This window comes from Drosophila novamexicana, unplaced genomic scaffold (assembly GCF_003285875.2).
Source record: "Drosophila novamexicana strain 15010-1031.04,08,12 unplaced genomic scaffold, DnovRS2.1 tig00000108-arrow-pilon, whole genome shotgun sequence".
Lineage (NCBI taxonomy): Eukaryota > Metazoa > Arthropoda > Insecta > Diptera > Drosophilidae > Drosophila > Drosophila novamexicana.
Genome location: NW_020824772.1, coordinates 2587931 through 2610115, shown reverse-complemented (window position 1 = coordinate 2610115; position 22185 = coordinate 2587931). Strand labels below are relative to the sequence as shown.

Sequence of the window (22185 nt, the reverse complement as noted above, 5' to 3'; positions counted from 1 at the left end):
GCAGAAAATCAATATTCAGCCCCACACTCCCCGTTCATTCTCAGTTCCGATGCCGGGACTGCCTTCATTGTTGTCGCCGTTCATGGCAATAATATTTAAATGGCCACTAAGCCCCCGGCTTGTCCTCTACTCTGCACTCCGCACCGTCCCCTTGTGCTGCTTCTTGGATTTTAAGCAAACTTTAATGCCGGTCGGACACTAAAATTGAACAATGCGCTGTCAAACAAATTTAAAAAAGCACATGAAAGCCTTAAGCGAGCTTCGGATGTCCTTTTAGTTGAAAGCTCATTAATCCTTAAGGCGGTCAAATTACTTCCGTTGCTCTACTGCGGGGACTTTCAGCTTATTTTATGGATTGTTTTTTGCTGGCAAAAATATCATTGAAAGCTCTTGAAAGTTTTACTCTGCTGTTTTCAGATCCTTTTTAAAAAGCACATGGAAGCTTCCTGCGAGCTTTGCCCTTTTGCAAGCATAGACTTTTAGGCAAAAGCTCATGGTTGGCTTTCAGCTCGTGTAATTGGGGACTTTTTGCTTTAACTGTCATTTGTTAGCTGGCAAAAACAAGCAACCCCCCGTAACAGAAGCTACAGCAGCAGCAGCTCCAGACCTCAGTCAACCCTTTCCGCTAGCCCGCAGGTCACCCTGTCTGGCATACAACTGCATTGTAATTCCAGTTCCAGACAACGGCGGCGGCGGCGGCGGCGTAAAGTCTAGTGCCGTCGCCCGCTTTGCGGCCAATGTGAAAAGCGATTTATTTCGCTTTATCAGCAGATTTGATTTTCTTTTGTCTGTTATTGAAAGCTGCATTAAAATGGACGCGCAAGGCATTTGTCATATCGCTGATTTACTAACCTTACACCAGGCATTATCTCTTGGCCCAGAGCCCAGCCCAGCCCCCGCTGCAGTTAGGGGTGCAACATGGCGTAGCAATAGAGGTAACTAACACGAGCTGGTGAGCTGGTCCCGTTGTTTACGTGTCCCGGCGACAACATAAAGTTTATTGAGGTAGTTACCACCAGGCGGCTGCAAAAAAAAAACAACCAGCCATGCAAATTCCCTTTTTTGTGTGTGTGTGTATATTTCATGCATTTGTGCAGCGCCAACAACCCAGGGCGGAACTTGAAATGAAACTGCAAACACAGCCCGTTGCCACAACAAACATGCATTAAAAATGATGTTCAGAGACAGCACGAAAAATACGAAAGAGAAAAAAACAAATGTGGAAAAATTTGCAAATTGAATGTGCAGAGGTCGGCAGAGTGTGTGTGAGTGTGTGTGTGTGTGTATTGTGCCTAAGGGTTAGCTCGAGTGTTGGGCTATGAATACCGTTATGAATGTCACATGTAATGGAAGAAGCCCGTGCAAAATATGTAAACGTAACCATGTGCATTCTAGCTTTAGGTATTATACGTGTCAGTTTTACACAATTTTACATATTTTCACTCCTACCGACAACTGCGGGCTTATTTCTAGGATGATAAAGATTCAGCTTGACCAAATGTAAGCTCTCGCGACTTTTCTCGCATATAAGGGACTTTTGCAGAGTTGCATTTGACAACAGCTTGAAATTTTGTTTGGCATTGGCAGCACTGCTCGCACTTTAGCGCCTGCCTATTGTAAAACAATGGGGCATATCTATTAGCGCTTGGCGCACGCTCTCTGCCATGTGGGGCAAACAATGCACGCCCAATAGTCTGCACATTTGGGAGTAGGTCCTGTTGCTGGCTGACTGCATTTTGGTCATTGTTGTGGGCTACATTGCAAAACAATGTGACCCAATATCCGCTTCATTTGCATATTTCCGCTTTACATATTCACACTGCAGTAGTTGTAAATTTGCCAGGTTGAAACTGTAAATTGTTGGGGCAGGGTTGTCAGGGTGTTGAACAATTTATCGATATCGGCACGTGTGTAATGCTTTTGAAGTAGGCTTTGCACGATTTGACATTGTTAGTTGGCTATCAAATCAGTTTTTCTTCCCAGTTGTGAAAAATTAGACGTGGGCCAAACATTTCGGAATTTTCAAGTGAAAAAACCAAAATTCCTTTCCGAAAAGCTTCTAAAGTTTTAATTTCATAAAGTAAATTTCAAATCGTCTGGAATTAATTTGTTTGTTTATTCGTTTGCAATTGGCTTTAGCGATGCTGGTTAACGTTACCCAGCGCGTTGCCGCTGGCACCAGCGTCCTTATAGGCGGACGCAGATCCAGCGGCAACGGAACGGCAGAAGCAGCGGCAACATCACCAGCTGCCACTGTGAACAAAAACTATGAGATTAAGCCCCAAACTCGGGGCGCAAGTGAGTAACGACAACAACAACGACAAATACACAATTTTTTTCAATGTCATGCCGATGAACGACAGACAAAAAACTGCGAACATAAAACGAAATAGCAATAGCAATAGCCAAGCGTAGAGCGAGAGCGAGAGAGCTAAACTGGGTGAGAGCTTTGGCGAGCGGAGCAACAAACAAAAAGCAGCGCTGAAAATATTTGCAATATGTACGTAAATGCGAATTATGAGCGAATCGCGCACACACTTGCGCATGCACACACACACACACACACACATACACATGCACATACACACACTCCCCCATTCGTCACCACGGCCCACGCTCTCCATGGCATTTCACTCTCATTCTCTCGCGTTGCGATCAATTTTTTTTTTTCACTTCGTTACGCAATATGCGCGTTCCGTAGTTCTTTTCTTTTTGTGTTTGCGGACAAAGAATGTGTATTTCGCTTTAGTTTGAGCAAACGCTCACACACACACACACACACACACACACACACACACACATACATACATCAAGTAAAAATATATGTGCAAATTTATTGCTGATAAGATTGGCAACTGAATATGAATGTGTGTGTTTGAATCACTTGGCAACGGGTGCCAATTTGGTATTTTCATTATGACTAGCCCAGTAGCAGCTGCACAGTGACACAACAAACATTTGCATTGCACATAATATTGCATATACATATAAATATATATGTAAATGAACCCGGCTGACAAGTGTAATTGATATACTATATACATACAAACACATTTACATACGTACAGCGTTCTTTTTCCGTACAGTTACCATACAACCAGTTTTACGGTGCCGCCGTCCTAATGACACACAATTGATTAACGTGTACACACACACACACAAGCGCACACACACCGAACTGTCATCGTCACCGTCTCCGAATACGTCATGCACGCGTGTGCCGGCCAGCGGTCAGTTCGTGAGTCCCGCAATCGGGACTTCGGTTATCCGTACTTCGTGCACACACGCACAATTCGCAAACGCGCCTCTTTTTTCTATTGTTTACCTTTTGCTTTTGTCAAATACTCTCTCGCTCTCGCTCTCGCTCTCATTCTCGCCTTTGCCGATAAGCTTTGTCATGCACGCACTAATTTGTGCGTGCGTTGCGTACTCTCTGCCTTTCTGTCTCCCACTCTGTTGATCAGGCCGCAACATGCGTTTGTTTGAGGTCAATAAACTTTTTGGCACAACTTTGTTGTTTTTTTTTTTGTTCTTTCGCTCTTTCTCCCACTAACGTTGTCTAGCGCTCTCTGGTGCGTGCGATGCGTGCGAATTTTACTCGCGACCTATTTCGACTTGCTGCTCGCATTTTTTACGGATGTTCATTGTTCGACTTGAATGCATAAATAATTACGCGTCTCGCATTTAAGCTTTTACTAAAATGTTTTGCTCTCATTTTCAGAAATGGCGGAAGGAAATGGCGAACTTTTAGATGACATTAACCAGAAAGCCGACGACCGTGGCGATGGCGAACGTACAGAGGATTATCCCAAGCTGCTGGAGTACGGTCTGGACAAGAAGGTACCTTAAAATTGAAGCCAGATTAAGCTGTTTTCGTTTATTATAATGCCGCATATTTGCTGCTCAGGTCGCCGGCAAACTGGATGAAATCTACAAAACTGGCAAACTTGCCCACGCCGAGCTGGATGAGCGCGCGCTGGACGCGCTCAAGGAGTTTCCCGTTGATGGTGCCTTGAATGTGCTTAGTCAGTTCCTCGAGTCAAATTTGGAGCATGTGTCAAATAAGTCTGCCTACTTGTGTGGGGTCATGAAAACCTATCGTCAAAAGAGTCGCGCCAGTCAGCAAGGTGTGCCCGCAACCGCCAGCTCCATACAGGTAAAGGGGCCGGATGAAGAGAAGATCAAAAAGATTCTGGAGCGTACTGGCTACACATTGGACGTGACCACAGGTATGAAAAAAACTATCACAAGTCCTTGTTTTGCATTTATTTATAATATATTTATTTTTGACCCTTGCAGGACAACGCAAATACGGCGGGCCGCCACCCAACTGGGAGGGCAATGTGCCCGGCAATGGCTGCGAAGTTTTCTGTGGCAAAATACCCAAGGATATGTTTGAGGACGAGCTAATACCGCTATTCGAGAATTGCGGCACCATTTGGGACCTTAGACTCATGATGGACCCCATGACTGGTACAAATCGTGGCTACGCATTTGTCACATTCACAAATCGCGAGGCAGCCGTCAATGCTGTGCGACAGGTATTTAAGCCAACCTTGACTATATCAATCCATCCAACTGTCTCCCCCGGCCCCCTCGACCCCAAACAGCAAAAACACTGTCCGTACATAAAGCGCTTTGTGTTAAACTACTATATACTTAACATATATATATATATATATAATATATTTATCAAAATTTCTGTATAGTAGGTAAAAAAAAAATGAAACAGTACCGATTCGAAAATGTTTTGGTCCTCAACACAGCCGCTTGCTCCCAAATTCTACAATCGAAAACTTTTAGTTTAAAGCACCAAAATTCGAACGATTTGATGATATATTCAACTTGAACAACAAACAACAACTCCAACAACTACAACCAGAATTATCCCGATTTGGCGCTTTGAGACAAAACAAACTAAAATGAAGAAAATCTTTATTGTTGCTACTTAAAAAATCGCCTGCCCTAATCTTTATCGCTAACGCTCTTACTCTTACGCTGTGCCTATTCTACAAATCTATCTGTAACCTGTTATATATGCATGTCCTTTTATGAATTATATATAGATATATAATTTTGTTACGCGATTCGAAAGTACATTGCACTAGAGATCGATAGTGTTGATCGATAAACGAAATTTTGCAAATTTGAAAAGAGTTCTCTCTGCGATACATATATACAATATTTGAACTGCAAATATGTACAACCCGTTGAGTCCCCCTCTTTAATTTCGCTTATAATTTTGAAATTTGTTCTTAGCCTTAAGTCAACTTGTAGCTCTAGCATATAAAACGTAGATTATATATCGACTATCAATTTTGTAGGGGTACATTTTCATTGTCTGGTTTTATTGAAGAAGAAGAAAAGCAATCCGAGCATGTCCTTTACTAAGTACTATACTAACGATCCAGTCTTTAAGAACTCTGCAGAGCTTGCAATATAATTTAACCAAATCTAACAGAACTCTTACTAACTAAACCTTTTACATTAATATTTCAAATATTTCAAATTGCCGCTACTCGAACAATCTCTGCAAAACATTTCAAAATTGGTAATACAAAATTATAAAACATTATTTGGTTATTCTTAAATATTTTATCGTTTTGTTTTGATTCAAAAAGCCCCCGACCAACCGCAACCCGAATCCCTAAAAGCCCCCGCCGAACGGTATCCGAATTTATTTTTGATTCCTTTTACAAAATTCTTGCTGAGTTATTTGTTTATGATTTGCATTTTTTATTTATTATGATTAACAATTGAATTGGTATTAAAAATCGTTTTACCTTCCCACCCACAATTTAGCTCGATAATCACGAAATAAAACCCGGCAAGTGTCTGAAAATAAATATAAGCGTACCGAATCTGCGCCTCTTCGTAGGCAATATACCCAAGTCAAAAGGCAAAGATGAAATTTTAGAGGAATTTGGTAAACTTACAGGTAAATTGAAACGAAATTGAACTATTTAAAATTCTCAACTACGGAGCTCTATGAAAGGTCGCTGCTTTTCTTTCTTTCCCAAGCGCCTTTTATAATGCTCCAAAACAAAAATCGGCTTTAAAAACAAAAATCCAATTGGCTTTAACTGAATTGGCTAATTGCAGGCAGGCAATCAATAAGGTTAGGTCAGGTCAGGTCTGGTCAGGTTATTTTCGTTTGATTATTATATTATTATTTAATCATTTCTATGCTTTCATCACATCCAACAACATATCCATCCGCCATTCCAATGCCCGCTCACATGCAGTACAAATTCAAATTCAAATCAAAGCGTTCTCTCATTTCTCAAATCGAATCCGAAACTCTTTTCAAATGCGCTCGCACATATCATGGATGCACTTTAAGCAGCTCAAACCCTATTTGGGTGGCACTCATACGCCCACAGCCCATATGCCACACCACACATGCCACATGCCACATGCCACATGCCACACCCACAACCGCACTCGCAGACACGCCCATTTGATCCATTGACAAATATGATTTGCCATACGCTTACGACATTCATATTTTATCAAACTATATAATTATATGCTATACTATATACTATATTATATAATCTCCAGTCATTAACTTTGCGTACAAAAACCAAAATGGAAAACATTATGAAAATGTTTGAAAAATTACTCCAAAATTCATAGGCAATGCATATTCTTTTCGTAAATGATTTTCAGTTGTACACCTTATAGGAATTAGGTACCTTTCTTTTTTTTACGGTTTTACGGTCATAAGGTCATCTACAATTGGTGTCAAAATTTTGTAATTGTGTGTGTATGCATTCAAAAGGTAAGATGAGACCCCCCCACTGCAAAAAATGGCTACGGATGACTTTTGCAGCTGTAGTGAAAAGCAAATAAATATAAAACTCACCAACGAAATATTATAAATTTTTAGCTAAAAACCTTATTAAATATTTCATAAATTCCTTTTTATTTGGCACGAATAATAAATAACTTTACGAATTTTTAAGGCTAGTCTAGAACTTACAAATTTAAGTCAACACGCACACTCGCCTCCCATCCACACACACACACACGTATACACACACACACACACACTCACACAGAAACAACCATAATCTATCACCCCAAAAAACCAAACCCGAAAAGTCAAAAAAAAAGTTGCTGTACCGATGGATACAAATTTTTTCATAGCAAATCAAAATTTTCTTTTGTTTTGTGTGAACTTTTGAACAATTGCAGCTAAATGATTTTGAAATTCGGAAAGGCAAAAAGATTGGTGTTACGATATCATTTAACAATCACCGGCTTTTTGTCGGCAATATACCTAAAAATAGAGATCGTGACGAATTAATTGAGGAATTTTCTAAACATGCACGTAAGTGATCCAAAACAAAACAAAAACAACAAAACCAAATATGAAATCAGCCAAACCAAAAACCCCTCCAACCAAAAACTTTTTCAAAATCATGAAACACACTCCCCACCCCCCAACACCCAGGCACCCACCCCTCCAGCGAATTGGTATAAATGTACGTAAGGCATTCACTTTTTAGGGGCGATTCTTGCAGACAGCCAGAATTGAAAACAACTGCAGCAGCAACAAAGTATTAATTGGATTTTTGTTTTGCAATTTTCGCTTTTAAAAAAAAAATATCTTTTTAAAATTATAACATCATGCCACACACACGATCCCATCAAATAAAAAAAAAAAAGTAGCTCTGCAAAATTTCTACTGTAGAATTTTTGCCTGAGCTATCTATCTCTTCCCCTATCTCTCTCTTTTTCTCTATTTAACTGCTAGAAAATACAACAAAAAATTAATTGTTACACTTTGGTTATGATTTGTAATAAATGTGCCCAATTTGTTGACATTGAAAACCTGTAGCTAAACAATTTGCCAAAAAAAGAAAAAACCAAAAACATTTTTGAATATTTTTGAAACAATCCAAGAAAGCGTTACAATTTTTCTTTTAGTGCAGACACATACTATGTCTGTCAATATGCTAAAGACAAATCGCGCACACAAATAGCCCCATCAATTTGGTTAGGATAATACAATTCGTATAAATTCTGTTCTGGCCAATCATATAACTATGGTAATGACTGGAGAAAACACTTAATGTAAACGTGTTAATTCCCCACCCCAAAACTCATTTACTCGTAACTCTCTCTCTCTCTTTCTCTTTCTCTCTCTCTCGCTGTCTGTCTCTATAAGCGACCCAGCTGCAATTGAAGCAAATCGATTGAAACTCAATTGAAATTCAAAATCAGTTTATTATACGTGTTTCTTACTATATCTGTCTTTCTCAGTGTATACTATCTTGTTATTGTTTTTGTTTAATCCACCAAAGAAGTATCCAAGCTCAATGTGTGCTCTACAATACCTTCCATATTATTTTTACAATTTGCAATTTGTACAAAACAAAAACAAAAGAAATCCATGTGCGTTCAAAAGAAATTCATTTTTTTTTTTAATTTTTCTTCTAAGTGTGTCTTTTATTTCTCTCTCGCTCTCTCTCTCTCTCTATCTGTGTTTCTGTCTCTATCTTTATATATACGTATATAACTATGCGAAACTCTCTTCATAATATATATATACACACCAAATACGTTTAGCTTAGCGCATTAATTTATTCAAAAATATTTGAAAAAAGTAAGGAAATTTGTTGGCATTGGTTTTCAAAAATCATCTGTATAAACGATAAATTTCAATATCTATACGATCAGGAATTTGCATTATTTTACATTGCACAAACGCCGCTTGTCATGTAAAATTTTGTGCATTTCTGTCTTTAATTTGATTATCTAATTCAATATTTCAAAGTACGGATCTTGATACCGTCATTATCACACAGATACACACACACAGCCACTTACACACACACACACACATGTACTCACCCCAAAATGCTGTCAATACAAATACTTTTTTGTTGTATTTATCTCCATATAAATATATAAATGTTTGTGTGTGTGCGAAACAAATCATTATTTCGTAGTACTGCATTTGATAATTTAAATTAATTTGTAATTATTTATTTAAATCTTAATACTCATTTAACGCATTCTCCTTTGTATTTATAAAAAAAAAACAAATGCAATATACATACAAATCTGTAGCTGGCCTCTACGAGGTAATCATCTACAGCTCGCCAGATGACAAGAAAAAGAATCGCGGTTTTTGTTTTCTCGAATACGATTCACACAAGGCGGCTTCATTGGCCAAACGAAGACTTGGCACTGGTAGAATTAAGGCAAGTATTTAACCCTATCCTCCCCCCCGAAACGTTAAATACAATATGAAAAACTTCTGTGCTTTGCAGGTTTGGGGATGTGATATTATAGTCGATTGGGCTGATCCACAGGAGGAGCCGGATGAACAAACAATGTCCAAGGTTAAAGTGCTCTACGTGCGAAATCTGACGCAAGACGTTACAGAGGATAAACTGAAGGTAAGTGTATCGATTAGCCCAATTTAATTCAAATTTACTCACAAATTTTCTTCTAAACAGGAACAATTCGAGCAATATGGCAAAGTGGAACGCGTTAAGAAGATTAAAGACTATGCCTTTATACATTTTGAGGATCGTGATAGCGCCGTCGAAGCTATGCGTGGCCTTAATGGCAAGGAGGTCGGCGCCTCGAATATTGAGGTAAATCCCATTTGAATCACATCTTTAGTTCATCTATATATGGCATTTGTTTAATTCAACAGGTCTCACTCGCCAAACCACCATCGGACAAAAAGAAAAAGGAGGAAATTCTGCGCGCACGCGAACGACGCATGATGCAAATGATGCAGGCGCGTCCAGGAATCGTTGGGTAAGTGCTTCCAGCTGCCAGTTGGATAACTACACACATACACACAATTTTAAAGCCTTGTACGAACGAACAAACGTGAAGCTACTCGTTGTTTACGTTTGAACTTAAACGAATCACTCATTGCACAACGAATCACTCGTTGGTCTAGTGAAAGCACAACGAGTCATTCTTCGTACAGGGCTTATATTCACACACACACACATTTACAATAAACATATTACATCCTTACAATCCTTGTCTAGCACAACGCAAAATTGGCGCAAAATTCAAAAATCAAATATAAATGAACCCATGCACAGATGTTTGCTTACAATTGGGCTAAGAAATTCGATTCAAAATTGAAATTTTGAGAAATGTTTGCTTTTCAAGTCGCCATTATCCACAATAACGAATCCGAATGCGATTCATTTAATTTATTTAACTTTATATTTTCTTTCTTTTTATTGCCAATTGCGACTTGCCAATCGCCAATCGTCTCGTGATCAAAATGGGCGATCCCACTTGTTTGTTGCTTCACTGCCTCCCATCACACGACAAACCAAAACCAAAACCAAAACTAAAACCAAAACTAAAATCAAAACTAAAACCCAACACTCTGACCATTGGTTGCCATGTAAAGATTTGAAACATTGTCTCCATACAGAAACCTGTCGCCGACACATCCCAGCATGATGTCCATAACGCCCATGCGCCTACCAGGGGCGCGTATGCCGCCGCTGCGCACACCGATGCCCCGTGAATACGGTAAGTTGGGCAAATACGCCAATAAGTGAACCCAATCGATGATTCTCATCCAAGTATCAAAAAAAAAAATATGTATGTGTATATATATATATATATATATATATCTACTTAACGAGTGCACATGTCTGTGGCTCCGAAAATGAGAGAAAACCTGAAATCGCAGAATATTAAACGAAGAATTATCTAATGTTGTTAAACGAAAATTTGATTTAGTTTCGTAGTTTTTTTTGCGAATACCAACGAGTGTAACCATCGAGAGGTACCTTGTTTCTTAGGTTTAATGTTTAGTTAAATTTTAGATAAATGTATTGCTACAATGCCACAGCAAACTAACCCCCAACAACTGAAGTTGTTTAACCATAACTAGACAGAAGCAATTAATTGGTCTGCAGCTTAACAATATTTGGTTCTTCATTAAACACCTTTTATCGTTTTTATCGTCTCTCTCATTTTAGTTAGTTATTTTAAGGTTAGAAAGCGCGCTGCCCACTAACTTGTACGCTCGTGCCCTCCCAACTAATACAAATACTACACACACACACACATACAGTCACACTCACACACATTCACACACAACGCCCTCTAGCACCACCTACCCTACACAGTCTTGTACAAAAGTATCCAGCTAGATTGAGACTAACCAATTGACAATTGGCATATGATTAAACCAATTTGCGCACACACATAACCAAACTTTGATTTATCATTTTCACATTTGTGCTAAACATAAATAATTCATATTTGCAAGTTTTGTATGTCAATGCTCTCTCTCTCTCTCTCTCTCTCTTTCTCTCCTTTGTTTCTATCAAATTTTCATAATTTGTTTGCATGTCCGTTTCTTTTCGATGTTGTCATTCGTTTCGTTGTCTTTTCCATTTTATCTTCGGCTCTCCTCCTACATCTTCAAGATGCTTTAGTCTCTGACAACAACTAACTTACTAATACCACTACCACATAGTTAGACTTAACCTCTAAACGTTGTTCATAGCTGTGTTTATCATAATTAAACGTTGCAATTGTGTTCTCTGTGTAGCGAATGTTAAGCACCCTGTATACTGTTTGATGTTTTATCACCGGTAAGTAATCCAAGTCATCAATCTACTTAAACCTACATTTGTATCGAATGTGTATGTGTGTCTGCCACGCCCACCATATACTATCCATCAGCGTTTAGAACGCGCCCAATTCGTGTTATAAATTGGTAAAACGCAGCTACGACAGGTTCTCCCACACCCTCACACACACACACATGCATACACACCCTTAAGCACATACACACACACACACACACACACACACACCCACACCCACACCCACACTCTCTCACAATTTAACAGTCGAATTATTCCTTAATTAACCTGAAACCTTTAACCACAATCCTACCCCAACCACATTGTGCAAAATTCTAGACTACGATTATGATTATTTTGGCTATTCGGAATTTCGCCCCGGTTTTGGTGCTGATTCGTACTATGATGATGTCTATCGCGCCTATGAAGGCGAATACAGCTATTATGATTATCCGAATACCGCCAGCGGCAATGGAGCTGCCGGCGGCGTTGGCAGCGCTGCTGTAGCCATGTCTAACAATTCGGGGGGCGGCGCCGTCTCCCTAAACGCCTCGCAGCGTCCAAGATCCCAGCAAGGTGGCTCGGCCAATTCGCCTGTGATTATGGTGCGTGCTCTAAACCGTTTCATTATGCTCTTAGTCTCGCGGAATCACAGTTACAGTCGTTGCCAACAGTTACAATTACAACACGCACTAAGAAATACAATTGATAAAACTAGTAGCTATTTACTGTAGAATTGTAATTCGTGAATTCGTAAATGTAGTTTGAAAAGCGACTTCGTTTGACTCGTGCTGACAGCTGAAATTGACACCGTGAAAAGCTCAATGCACTTTGCAAAGCTCGATTACTATAATAAAGCTGCCCATGTGTCATTTTCAGCCAGTGTCATTATTATGCGATTCGTGCTGAAAGCTGAAATTGGCATCGTGAAAAGCTCAATGTACTTGCAAAGGTCGTTTGCTGTAATAAAGCTCCTCTTGTGCCATTTTCAGCTGATGTCGATTGTTTTTTTTTTTAATTTAATGAGCTTTGCTTTCAGCGTTTTATTTTGTTTTTGCTTTTTAAGCTAAACATTAATTTTGAAAATTTTTTATATTTTCATTTACACAAATCCAAATTTGCATGTTAAATGCTGCCAACTGCACACGACCCACAACAATTAACACAGCGCAGCACATCATTCCACACACACACACCAACACCACCACCAACACCCACTACAGCTCACAGACCCTCACAAAAGCTTTTGGCCAACATTTGAGCAATGGAAACAAATTTATGATTTATTATGCTACGCTTTGCTTTATGCCCTGGAAACTAACAAACAAAAACAAAATTGAATTGTTACATCCTGCGCTTTATGCTTTTATTAAACTTTGCCTTAATTGCATTAAATGCTTTATATTGCTATGCTTTTTTTTTAAATTTTATTTATTAATAATTATCATTTTTTCCACCGTGCTTCTTAAAGATTGTTAAATTTATTAAGTTAAGTTAAAATGCTTTTTAGTTACAACAACAATAACATAGCATACTTTTAAGAAACGCCCATTGCTTTAGTTAAATGCTTTAATTATTTTTCAATTGTTTACGAAAAATTTAGTAAATTATTTGATATTGTGTCAATCGCAATCAAACAGAAAGCTATACAAAAAAGTTCTACATAAATTGAGCTGAAGCTCGTTTTGTTTATAGACACTTGAATTCTTGCTCTGTGATTTGTTAAGTACTAAATTACATATATTCAAAAGACAGTAAAGTTTGCATTTGTTGCTCAAACCGAGCACATTTAGTATACACCAAAGACAATACACCAGAGACACACAAATATATATATATAATTAGCATTTTTTCTCAATCAGACGTAAATTTCATACATACATATTTACTACATATAAACATTAATATCTACATACTTATATTATTGTATGTAAATACAAGAATCTAACGCGTTTATTTCGATTTTTCTTTTCTTTCTTTTCTTTTAATATATGTTCTTGTTATATACTATTTATATATATATGTATTTATATTACAATATATATATATATACGATTAAATCATTTGTTTTTCGGTAACAAAAAATTTTCTAAACTTTGCAAACCAAAACAAAAAAAAATTATATATATGTTCGTCAAATTCAAACAAAATTCCAAAAAAAAAAATATATATCCATAAATTAATGCAACCAAACAACCAACGACCAATCATAACCAAAAATCTATCGACAAACTTTTTGATTCAAAAACCAACCAAAAAAAATGATTGTATAAAAACCCAAAATCCCCGCTATTCAATTTTTGCCCAACCGTCTTTTTCTCTCTTAAAAACAAATTTCGAAATTTGCAACTGCATTCGACAACTAAATTCCAAATCCAAATCCAAATGTATTTTATTCGCTTAATTTAATTTCATTTGAAATGACCAAATTTGACAATTATCTTGGCGATCCATATATATTATATATATCTTACACACAATTTATATTATGTAAAAAAAAATACTGTTAAACTGCAAAAATTCGAAATCGAACCAAAAAACAAATCAAAACCAACGCTCGAATACCTGGAATATCTGAATATGGAATCATATGGAATGCCTCGCTCTGGAATATAAATATAATATATCGAATCGAAATACACCACACAACATACACACACACACACACACACGCAAACACGAAATGCACACTATCACACATACACACCCACACACACTACAACATGCATGCATGCCATGATGATGATGATGTTGATGATGGTGATGATGATGATGATGATCATGACTAGGGGGCTGGCCGTGGGCATGGAATCACAGTCCCGCGTGGCCGAGCCGTTGGCCAACGTGGCAGCATCAGTCGTCTGGGGGCCCAACCAGCGCCACAGGCGGCGCCAGCGGTGGCGGCGGTGGGACAGGCGGCGGCGGCTCATCGGGGGGCGGCCACCGTTCAGGGGGCTCCGGCAGCAACCGGGGGGGTCCGTGGGGTGGCACCAATGCGTCCCAGCGCTCCTGGCACCCAGCACGTCAAGCCGCTACAAAATTTACCAGGTGAGCTCAACAACCACAACAACAAAAAACAACAGCAACAAACCAAAACAAAACAAAACAACCATCAAACCCAAAGTCCAAACAACGTTCAAATGCAACATTGCAACAACTGCAGCAGCAGCAGCAGCAGCAGCAACAACAACCACCGACACGAACACCATCAAACAGCAACAACAGAAACAACCTCAATGCATAACAATACAAATTCATATAAATTAATAAATAAAGCCAAGTAAAATGATACTCCCAGCCCACACACACACACACACACACACACCAACACACACACACACACACACACACATCGTACAAACCGACGATCTTACGTGGTCTGAACCACCCAAAAAGCTTGTTATGGGAGCATCGTCAGGTTCACTTAAATGTCGTGTTTTTTTACTTTTATTAATATTCTTTTTCCTTTTGCATTTTGTAAACGTGTTTCAATGTTGTAAATTTTTTGTCAACCAACTTTGCCAATTCATTAATATTTTCTCTTTATATATTTATCTTTTAAATGTCCATATATATATATACATATATATTTAAATTATAAATATATTTTCTTACTGTAGTTTTTGCCTCCTGCTGCTTTTGGATTTTGGCCATCATTTTGAATATCATTTCGACAGCGCTCAAATGTAGGCTACAATTCTTGCATGCTCCTAGTTCGGGCTTGCCAAAAGCAGCAAGCAGGTCACACACACACCACACTCACACACACACACACACCACACTCACACACACACACACACCACACTCACACACACACACACACCACACTCACACACACACACATACACACACATACACACACACATTCACACATTCACACATTCACTTGCAAATATGTATATGGAAAGCCACTATAACAAATTATATGAATGCATATATATGTTTATGTACATATGTATGTAACTTGCTGTGTAAACGTTTATGAATCGATTAGTATTTAAATATATCACCCTAACAAAGACCGCCAAGCCCCGCCCCTACCCCCTCCCCCCCTCCCCTGCTACTTCTGGTAGATAATGTTGTCAAATGTCAGTGGAGAGCTGAAAATACACCCTTTTCTAGCCCCTTAGAAGCAGCTACCAGACAATAAACAAATTTGACGTACGTGTATATAATTTTTTTTTTACACTTTGGTTACCATAAATCTAGAAACAAATATCTGATGCGTTGGCACAATAAATATATTTTTCTAAATTTTGAGTATAATATAAATGTATTTGTCATATTAAATAAATAAGTTCATGCTTTGCTAATCATTTTATTTAGCAAAAACGTTCAATATTAGTAACCATATCCTCTATACACACACATAATATAAATATATGAAATATATAAATAAATAACACCAACACACCTGTACATTTATGTTTTTATTTGGTTAAATTCTAGTATATATATACTCTTTTTTTGTACACCAAATACTAATCGATTCGTGTTGACTATACACACACACAAACACTTACACTTAATATAATATAATTTGTTATAAATATAATTATGGCTACATATACATATATATATATATATATAAACGTGCCCTAATGTTGCACGCTTTTGCCGCCAGCTCTATTCATACTGGCCAAAGCAAAAGCGTGGCACACACTACATACATACTTATATATATATCTATAAATTCAACATCTCAGCATCTTTAGTTTACACGCTTCACTTATATGCGCCCACATTTTGTATTGTCCATACACATTTTGTAAGCTTTTTTTTCTTCCTTAAATAGAGAACGGCTTCATTTAATCATATATAAGTATATATGTTTAACTCAGCTGCTTTAATGTACACACCACACTCGAAACTGTATAAAACAATAGATAGAAAAAAAACCAAATATAATCTGTTTCTAGCTGGATCTGCACTCAAGACTTACATGGAGGGCAACTAAGCGTAGCTCCTCGGTCGTCAGTTCCGTGCGCAGCGACGAGAGTCGCTCGCCGAGCAAGAAACTGAAGCGTCAGAGCTCCTCAAGTAACAAAATTAAATCACACAAATCCAAGAAGCATTCACGCAAGTCCAAGTCATCTCGTACCGAAAAGAAAGAAAAAAAGAGGAGCTCTAACTAAACAAAAAAAAAAGAAAACAAATTATAAAACACAATCAACCAATATGCCTGATTTTGCGAAATCCTTATTCGAGAAACACACACACACACACACACACACACGCACAAAACTCTCTCTCCCTCTCAATATTTTTTTTTTTCTTTTTTCTAAAAGGCAGATCAGTTCAATTACTCAAGAATTTTTAAACGACGAAGATATCGTTATTTCATAATCGATGCAATATTTACGCAAAATTCCAAATTAACAGGCGAACAAGACACAGCCAGCGAATTGTGTTCAAGATACAGCGCTCCATTCAAGAAAAGCAAAAAAGGAAAAGGCCAAATGACTTAATGAAAACACACTTTGTCCCCCACCACCACCCACCCAACCCCCTCATACACTTAATTCTTACATGTGGCTTAAAAAGCGATAATATCATGTACAATGTTTTATCTTACACGTGCACATAAACACACACACACACTCACACACACACTCGCACACTCACACACACTTACACACACACACACACTACTATCACGCACACTCATACATCTGTGTCATGTTTGTGTACAAATAACAAGTCCCCGACGTTTATGTCCAATTAATAAGATTTTTCTACATTTTGTTGTGTAATTGTACGCAGAAAAAAAGAAAACAATTTAAATGAGCTACCTAATAAAAAAATCGAAAAATCTGTGTGTGTATATTACTATATTTTATTTATTAACAAAACGAAAAAGTTATAAAAAATAACTAAATATAAAACCAAATAAACCCTCTGCTCAACCATAGCCCAGCAAAAAAAAACCAAAAAAAAAAAATCCAAAAAGAAAACATGAAATAATATGAAAGAACTGTTCCATTTGTAGTATTAACAACCAATTTTAACTCTCTCTTTTTTCTCTTTTTAAATCCGTTCCACACCCAAAACACACGCCCACGCGCGCATATGAAAAACAACACATACACTCACACTCAAAACATACACACACACACACACACCGAAACACACACGCTGACACACCAACGGCATACGCATTCCTGTTGACCAACTGCAGTAGTCGGTAAACGTAAGTTCGATGGAGGTCACCAAAATCCGGCAGATGTTAAGCGACGTTACCAGAGCGGTTTAATAGGAAATGGCGGCAGTTGGGGCAGTTTACCGCTACCACAGCAACCCTTAGGCACAAATGGTGAACAGTGGTATATGGATACGTTTTCGGCATGGAGTTAAAAAAAAACCACAAATAACAGCAGCTACAGTTAATAAATGAAAATAAACACACACGGAATTTAGAAGGCACACCAACAATAACAGCTACAGATACAGCAAAACGCTCAGCGCATAAATACACATGCATATGTGTGTGCATATGTATCTTTTTATCTTTTCCAACTCTACAACGAGCGTAGCTAAAACTTGAAAAAGCAATAAATCCTATATAACAAAAAAGAATTAAGAAAAACATAATTATATTTAGCAATTGGGCTTTATGTGACCCTTTAAGAAAATGTTTTTTTCGTTGTGTTTAGATAATGCTTTGCACATCTCACTCTTTCTCTCTATAAATCCGAAGAAAATATTTAATATAAATATATAGCATATATCTATAGACTTGCCGCAGCATTTTAGCAAACATATTTCGTTCAAGTTCATAATGATATAAATAACAATTAGAGCATTATGCTAAACATATTTTAAAGGCAAAAGATGAAAGAAAAACTCATGTAAAATCCCCTTTTTAAAATTCGAGAACTGCATACGTTTTTAACTTGAAATCGAAACAATAATTGAGCATATAAAAACAAAATGGGAAAAAATATAACTACGTATATAATCTATTTATATCGGTATATAGTGCAGTTAGGCTCGTATATTGATTTTTAAAACTTAAGCAACCTTTTTATACATAACGCGAAAACCAAATTGAAAAACAAACAAACTAATATTATATATTAACATTTTACTACTATTTGTATACAACGCGAATCAAACGGCAAATTAAATAGGAACCTAATTGTATGAGAAATTGCACGTTAACAACAACAACCACAATGAAAAAACACATGAAAAAAGAAATTTCCTTCAAATGTAAATAAAACAAAAGAAAATGAAATTCAAAAATTACATAAAATTAAAGCTCTAAAAATTGATAAAATTAATCAAATTGATAAAAGTAATTCAGAAGCAAAGCTTAATGAAGAAACATTGACTGAAATTATAAAAAAAAAAAAACAAAACAAATGCAAAAACAAAATATGATAAAAGATAAATAAAATATTAAATAGTTTGGCATTGAGAGTTAAGAAAACTAAAAATTAGAGCGCAGCAGCAAGTGGCATTATTATATAATGTCTGGCGCTGCACGTTGGCAAGACTTTCTGATTAAATTGAACTAATTTAGGTAACTTGAAATCAATTAAAACCAGCAACAAATAAATTATGTAGAGCTAAGAAATTGCACAAAAAAAAAATATACACGCAAAAGATACAAGATACAGCTAAAGCTAAAGCTACAGCTACAGATACAAAACGCAGCAGTCCATGAACTGAATAGCTGCAATCGAGAAGCAACGAATTAGTAGGACACACACACACACACCCACACTCACACACAGACATCACAGTTTAACAAACAATTAATAGGAACTATAAATTTTACAAGCGATAATATTATAGGGAATTTAATAACGGTAAATAAGCAAGTAAACATTAATATATACGAAAACTAAAAAAAAAACAAAGAAATTAAATTACGAAATCAATTAGCCAACGCGTCTAGCAGCAGCCCTCAAAGATTTAACTTACAACAACAACAACAACAAATAAAAACATTTAACATTTAAAACTAAAAAGAAACTTCCAAGTTACATACACAACTTTTCCTAAATATTATTTTCGATTTTTGTCCTTAAAAGTTGACATTAGAGTGCTGTCACAGATTCATAGCAAATCGAAACGTATAAACACACACATATTTAGCAACTCTATAATAATATATAAATAAGCATTATTTAACTGTAACTCCATGCCTCCTAGACGACAAACATCAATACGAAATGAAATATGAGAACAAAAGATACTTTTGGCTAAAACATTTGTTGAAATTGTGTAAAATTTTAATTTTCCTTTCGGTCTATTCCAATCGATATATATATATTTTTTTTTTTGCTAGATCTCAAGTAAAACAAAAAGTTAAGTAAATAATAACAAAAATGTATAAACAATTAAATTAGTTATAATCAAATAACAAGCAAAACTTCCAATTTTAAACTCAAGAACAAAACGAAGACGTTGAAGATGAAGATGAAGATGATGTTTGAAAATGTAGGCGTGAGTTTTTTAAAGCGTATCTATAAACATTGTTCAGCAAGCGCCTAAAACGGAATATATGATATTTTAAAATTTAATCACAACACACACACATGCAGACATCTACAGCTCCAGATACAGATACACACAGACACCAAGCAGTTGCCTAAAGTTAAATATATACGAAGAGCAAAAAATACTTTTAAACTTGCGCAAAACAAAACAAATTGAAAAAGAAAACAAAACAAAACAAATTTGCAACACCAGCAAAAAACTTTAAAACCTAATAATAATAAAAATACATTAGCAAACAACAATAAGAACATTTACTACAAATTCTAAATGACCATAGTTAAGCTTAACTTTAGTAACACACTCACACACTCACACTCACTCACACACTCAACACACAGATAAACGTATACCCTAATATTTAAAAGTACTCCCTTGCAACAGAGTAAACTGCAGCCGCAGCAGCCGCAGCAAAGTGTGCGCCATTTTCTAACTAAATAAATCTAAACATTGAAGAATATTAAAAAACGAAAACGAAAAAAAAAGCAATCACAAATATTTAACCAATTTTTTGTACTAAGTTTCGTTGTGCGCATTTTTTTTCTCTTTTTTTTGTGTCTACTTTTCATCAATTGTTGCCTACGAAAGATTATTATTTTTTATCCATTTATATATTTTTTTGTTTAACACACACAAACATAGCAAAAACAAAAAGGCAAAAAAAAAACTGAAATTTTGTACGCCGCGCATTTTTGCATGTTAAACAATTTTGTTTATGCCTTAAAGAAAAAGAAGAAAGATAACGAAATTTTGGAAATTTTTGGTGACTTTGAAACTTGAACCCATTTTCAATTGCAAATATACATATGTATACATATAACTAATGATAAAGTTTTGTTTAATTTGATGCTGTACTGATTTTATATTGTTTTAAATTTGTAATTTTTAATTATAAGTCTTAATTGTTAATGTGTTTTAATTGTAAACTACAAAACAAATTGGCAAAACCTGTTACACAATCCGTTAAAGTTTTCACTTTGGTTAAAAACGAAAAGCAACAAAAATTATACAAAAAAAAAAAAAAATTAAATACAATACAAGACTCATTTGAATTATGTGCCGCTGCTGCCTTTGCAGTCATATAATTGTTTTGAAAAAATCCCCCTCCCCCCTCCCCTATTTTTGGAAAGCCCAAAATTTGTTGTTTCGAAAACCCCAAGGCCCTGCCCTTTATATTTTTGTGTTAAATATGTATTGTAATTTGTAATTTTGTTTAATTTTTTTCGGGAAAGCAAAAACGTTTGGCAAAATTAGTTTTTAATTTGAATATTTAGTTTTGTTTGTGCGCTTAAGTTTTCAATATTATGTTACATAAATAAATATATATATATATATAAACAAATATATAATAAACTATATGAATATTAATTTTTAGCAAAATATTTTTACGTATAAACTTAATGCCCTAATGTTAAAAATATTTACCGAACTAATTTGTTTAGCTGTTTAATTGGTTTTAATTTTCAACATTTTTGTGTATCGTAAAAGCAGAAGCGCAAGCACATTTTCGACCTTTGACCCAGCTCTAATATACTTACATAATATCCAACAATAATAACTGTATACGTGTGTAAATTGAATTTCAACAAATAAATCGTACAACACAAACAAAATATAACAATATTAAATAAATAAAACTATAAACAAAAATTGCAAAAGGCGCGTGGAAACTGAGCAAAAATAAAAAGATTAAATTTCAAAAAAATGTAGAAAACAACAAAACAAAACAAAACAAACATAAACAACAACAACAAAAACTTTACATGAATTGTGATGATGCAAAGGCAAGATTTAATCATAATTACTAAATCTATATATACATACATATATATAAAATATATCTTTCTCTATTAAAATACAAAAGCATATATATATATATATATATATATGTATGTGTGAGTACATAGTGTATATGTAGATGTAGGAGTGTATAATCTAACTTTACTTTTAAACAGACTGCGTACGTATTAAAAATTTTTTAAATTAATTTGTGTAAAATGTTTTAAGTTTTGAAAAATTGGCAAATAAAGAAAACAATAAAAATTAATAAATCAAAAAAAAAAAAAAACCAGCTTGAATATTG

The 22185-nt window shown here is 36.0% G+C and overlaps 1 protein-coding gene across 5 annotated transcripts in view; it reads left to right on the top strand.

Moving 5' to 3' along the window:
- The window catches only part of LOC115757732 (heterogeneous nuclear ribonucleoprotein Q), a 45550-nt gene extending 28806 nt beyond the window's left edge, over positions 1–16744 (top strand). For 2 of the 5 annotated variants that reach the window (XM_030698112.1, XM_030698110.1), the window contains 12 exons: positions 3722–3840; positions 3908–4229; positions 4300–4541; positions 5803–5938; positions 9082–9215; positions 9285–9413; positions 9474–9614; positions 9677–9783; positions 10403–10527; positions 11937–12202; positions 14387–14645; positions 16517–16640. In XM_030698112.1, the coding sequence (XP_030553972.1) occupies positions 3722–3840; positions 3908–4229; positions 4300–4541; positions 5803–5938; positions 9082–9215; positions 9285–9413; positions 9474–9614; positions 9677–9783; positions 10403–10527; positions 11937–12202; positions 14387–14645; positions 16517–16554 (2018 nt within the window). In that variant the 3' untranslated portion in view covers positions 16555–16640. Of the gene's footprint in view, positions 1–2006; positions 2299–3721; positions 3841–3907; positions 4230–4299; positions 4542–5802; positions 5939–9081; positions 9216–9284; positions 9414–9473; positions 9615–9676; positions 9784–10402; positions 10528–11936; positions 12203–14386; positions 14646–16516 lie in introns of those variants that run through there. The other 3 variants (XM_030698108.1, XM_030698109.1, XM_030698111.1) reach the window with 3 other exon arrangements.
- The last annotated feature ends 5441 nt before the right edge of the window (positions 16745–22185 follow it).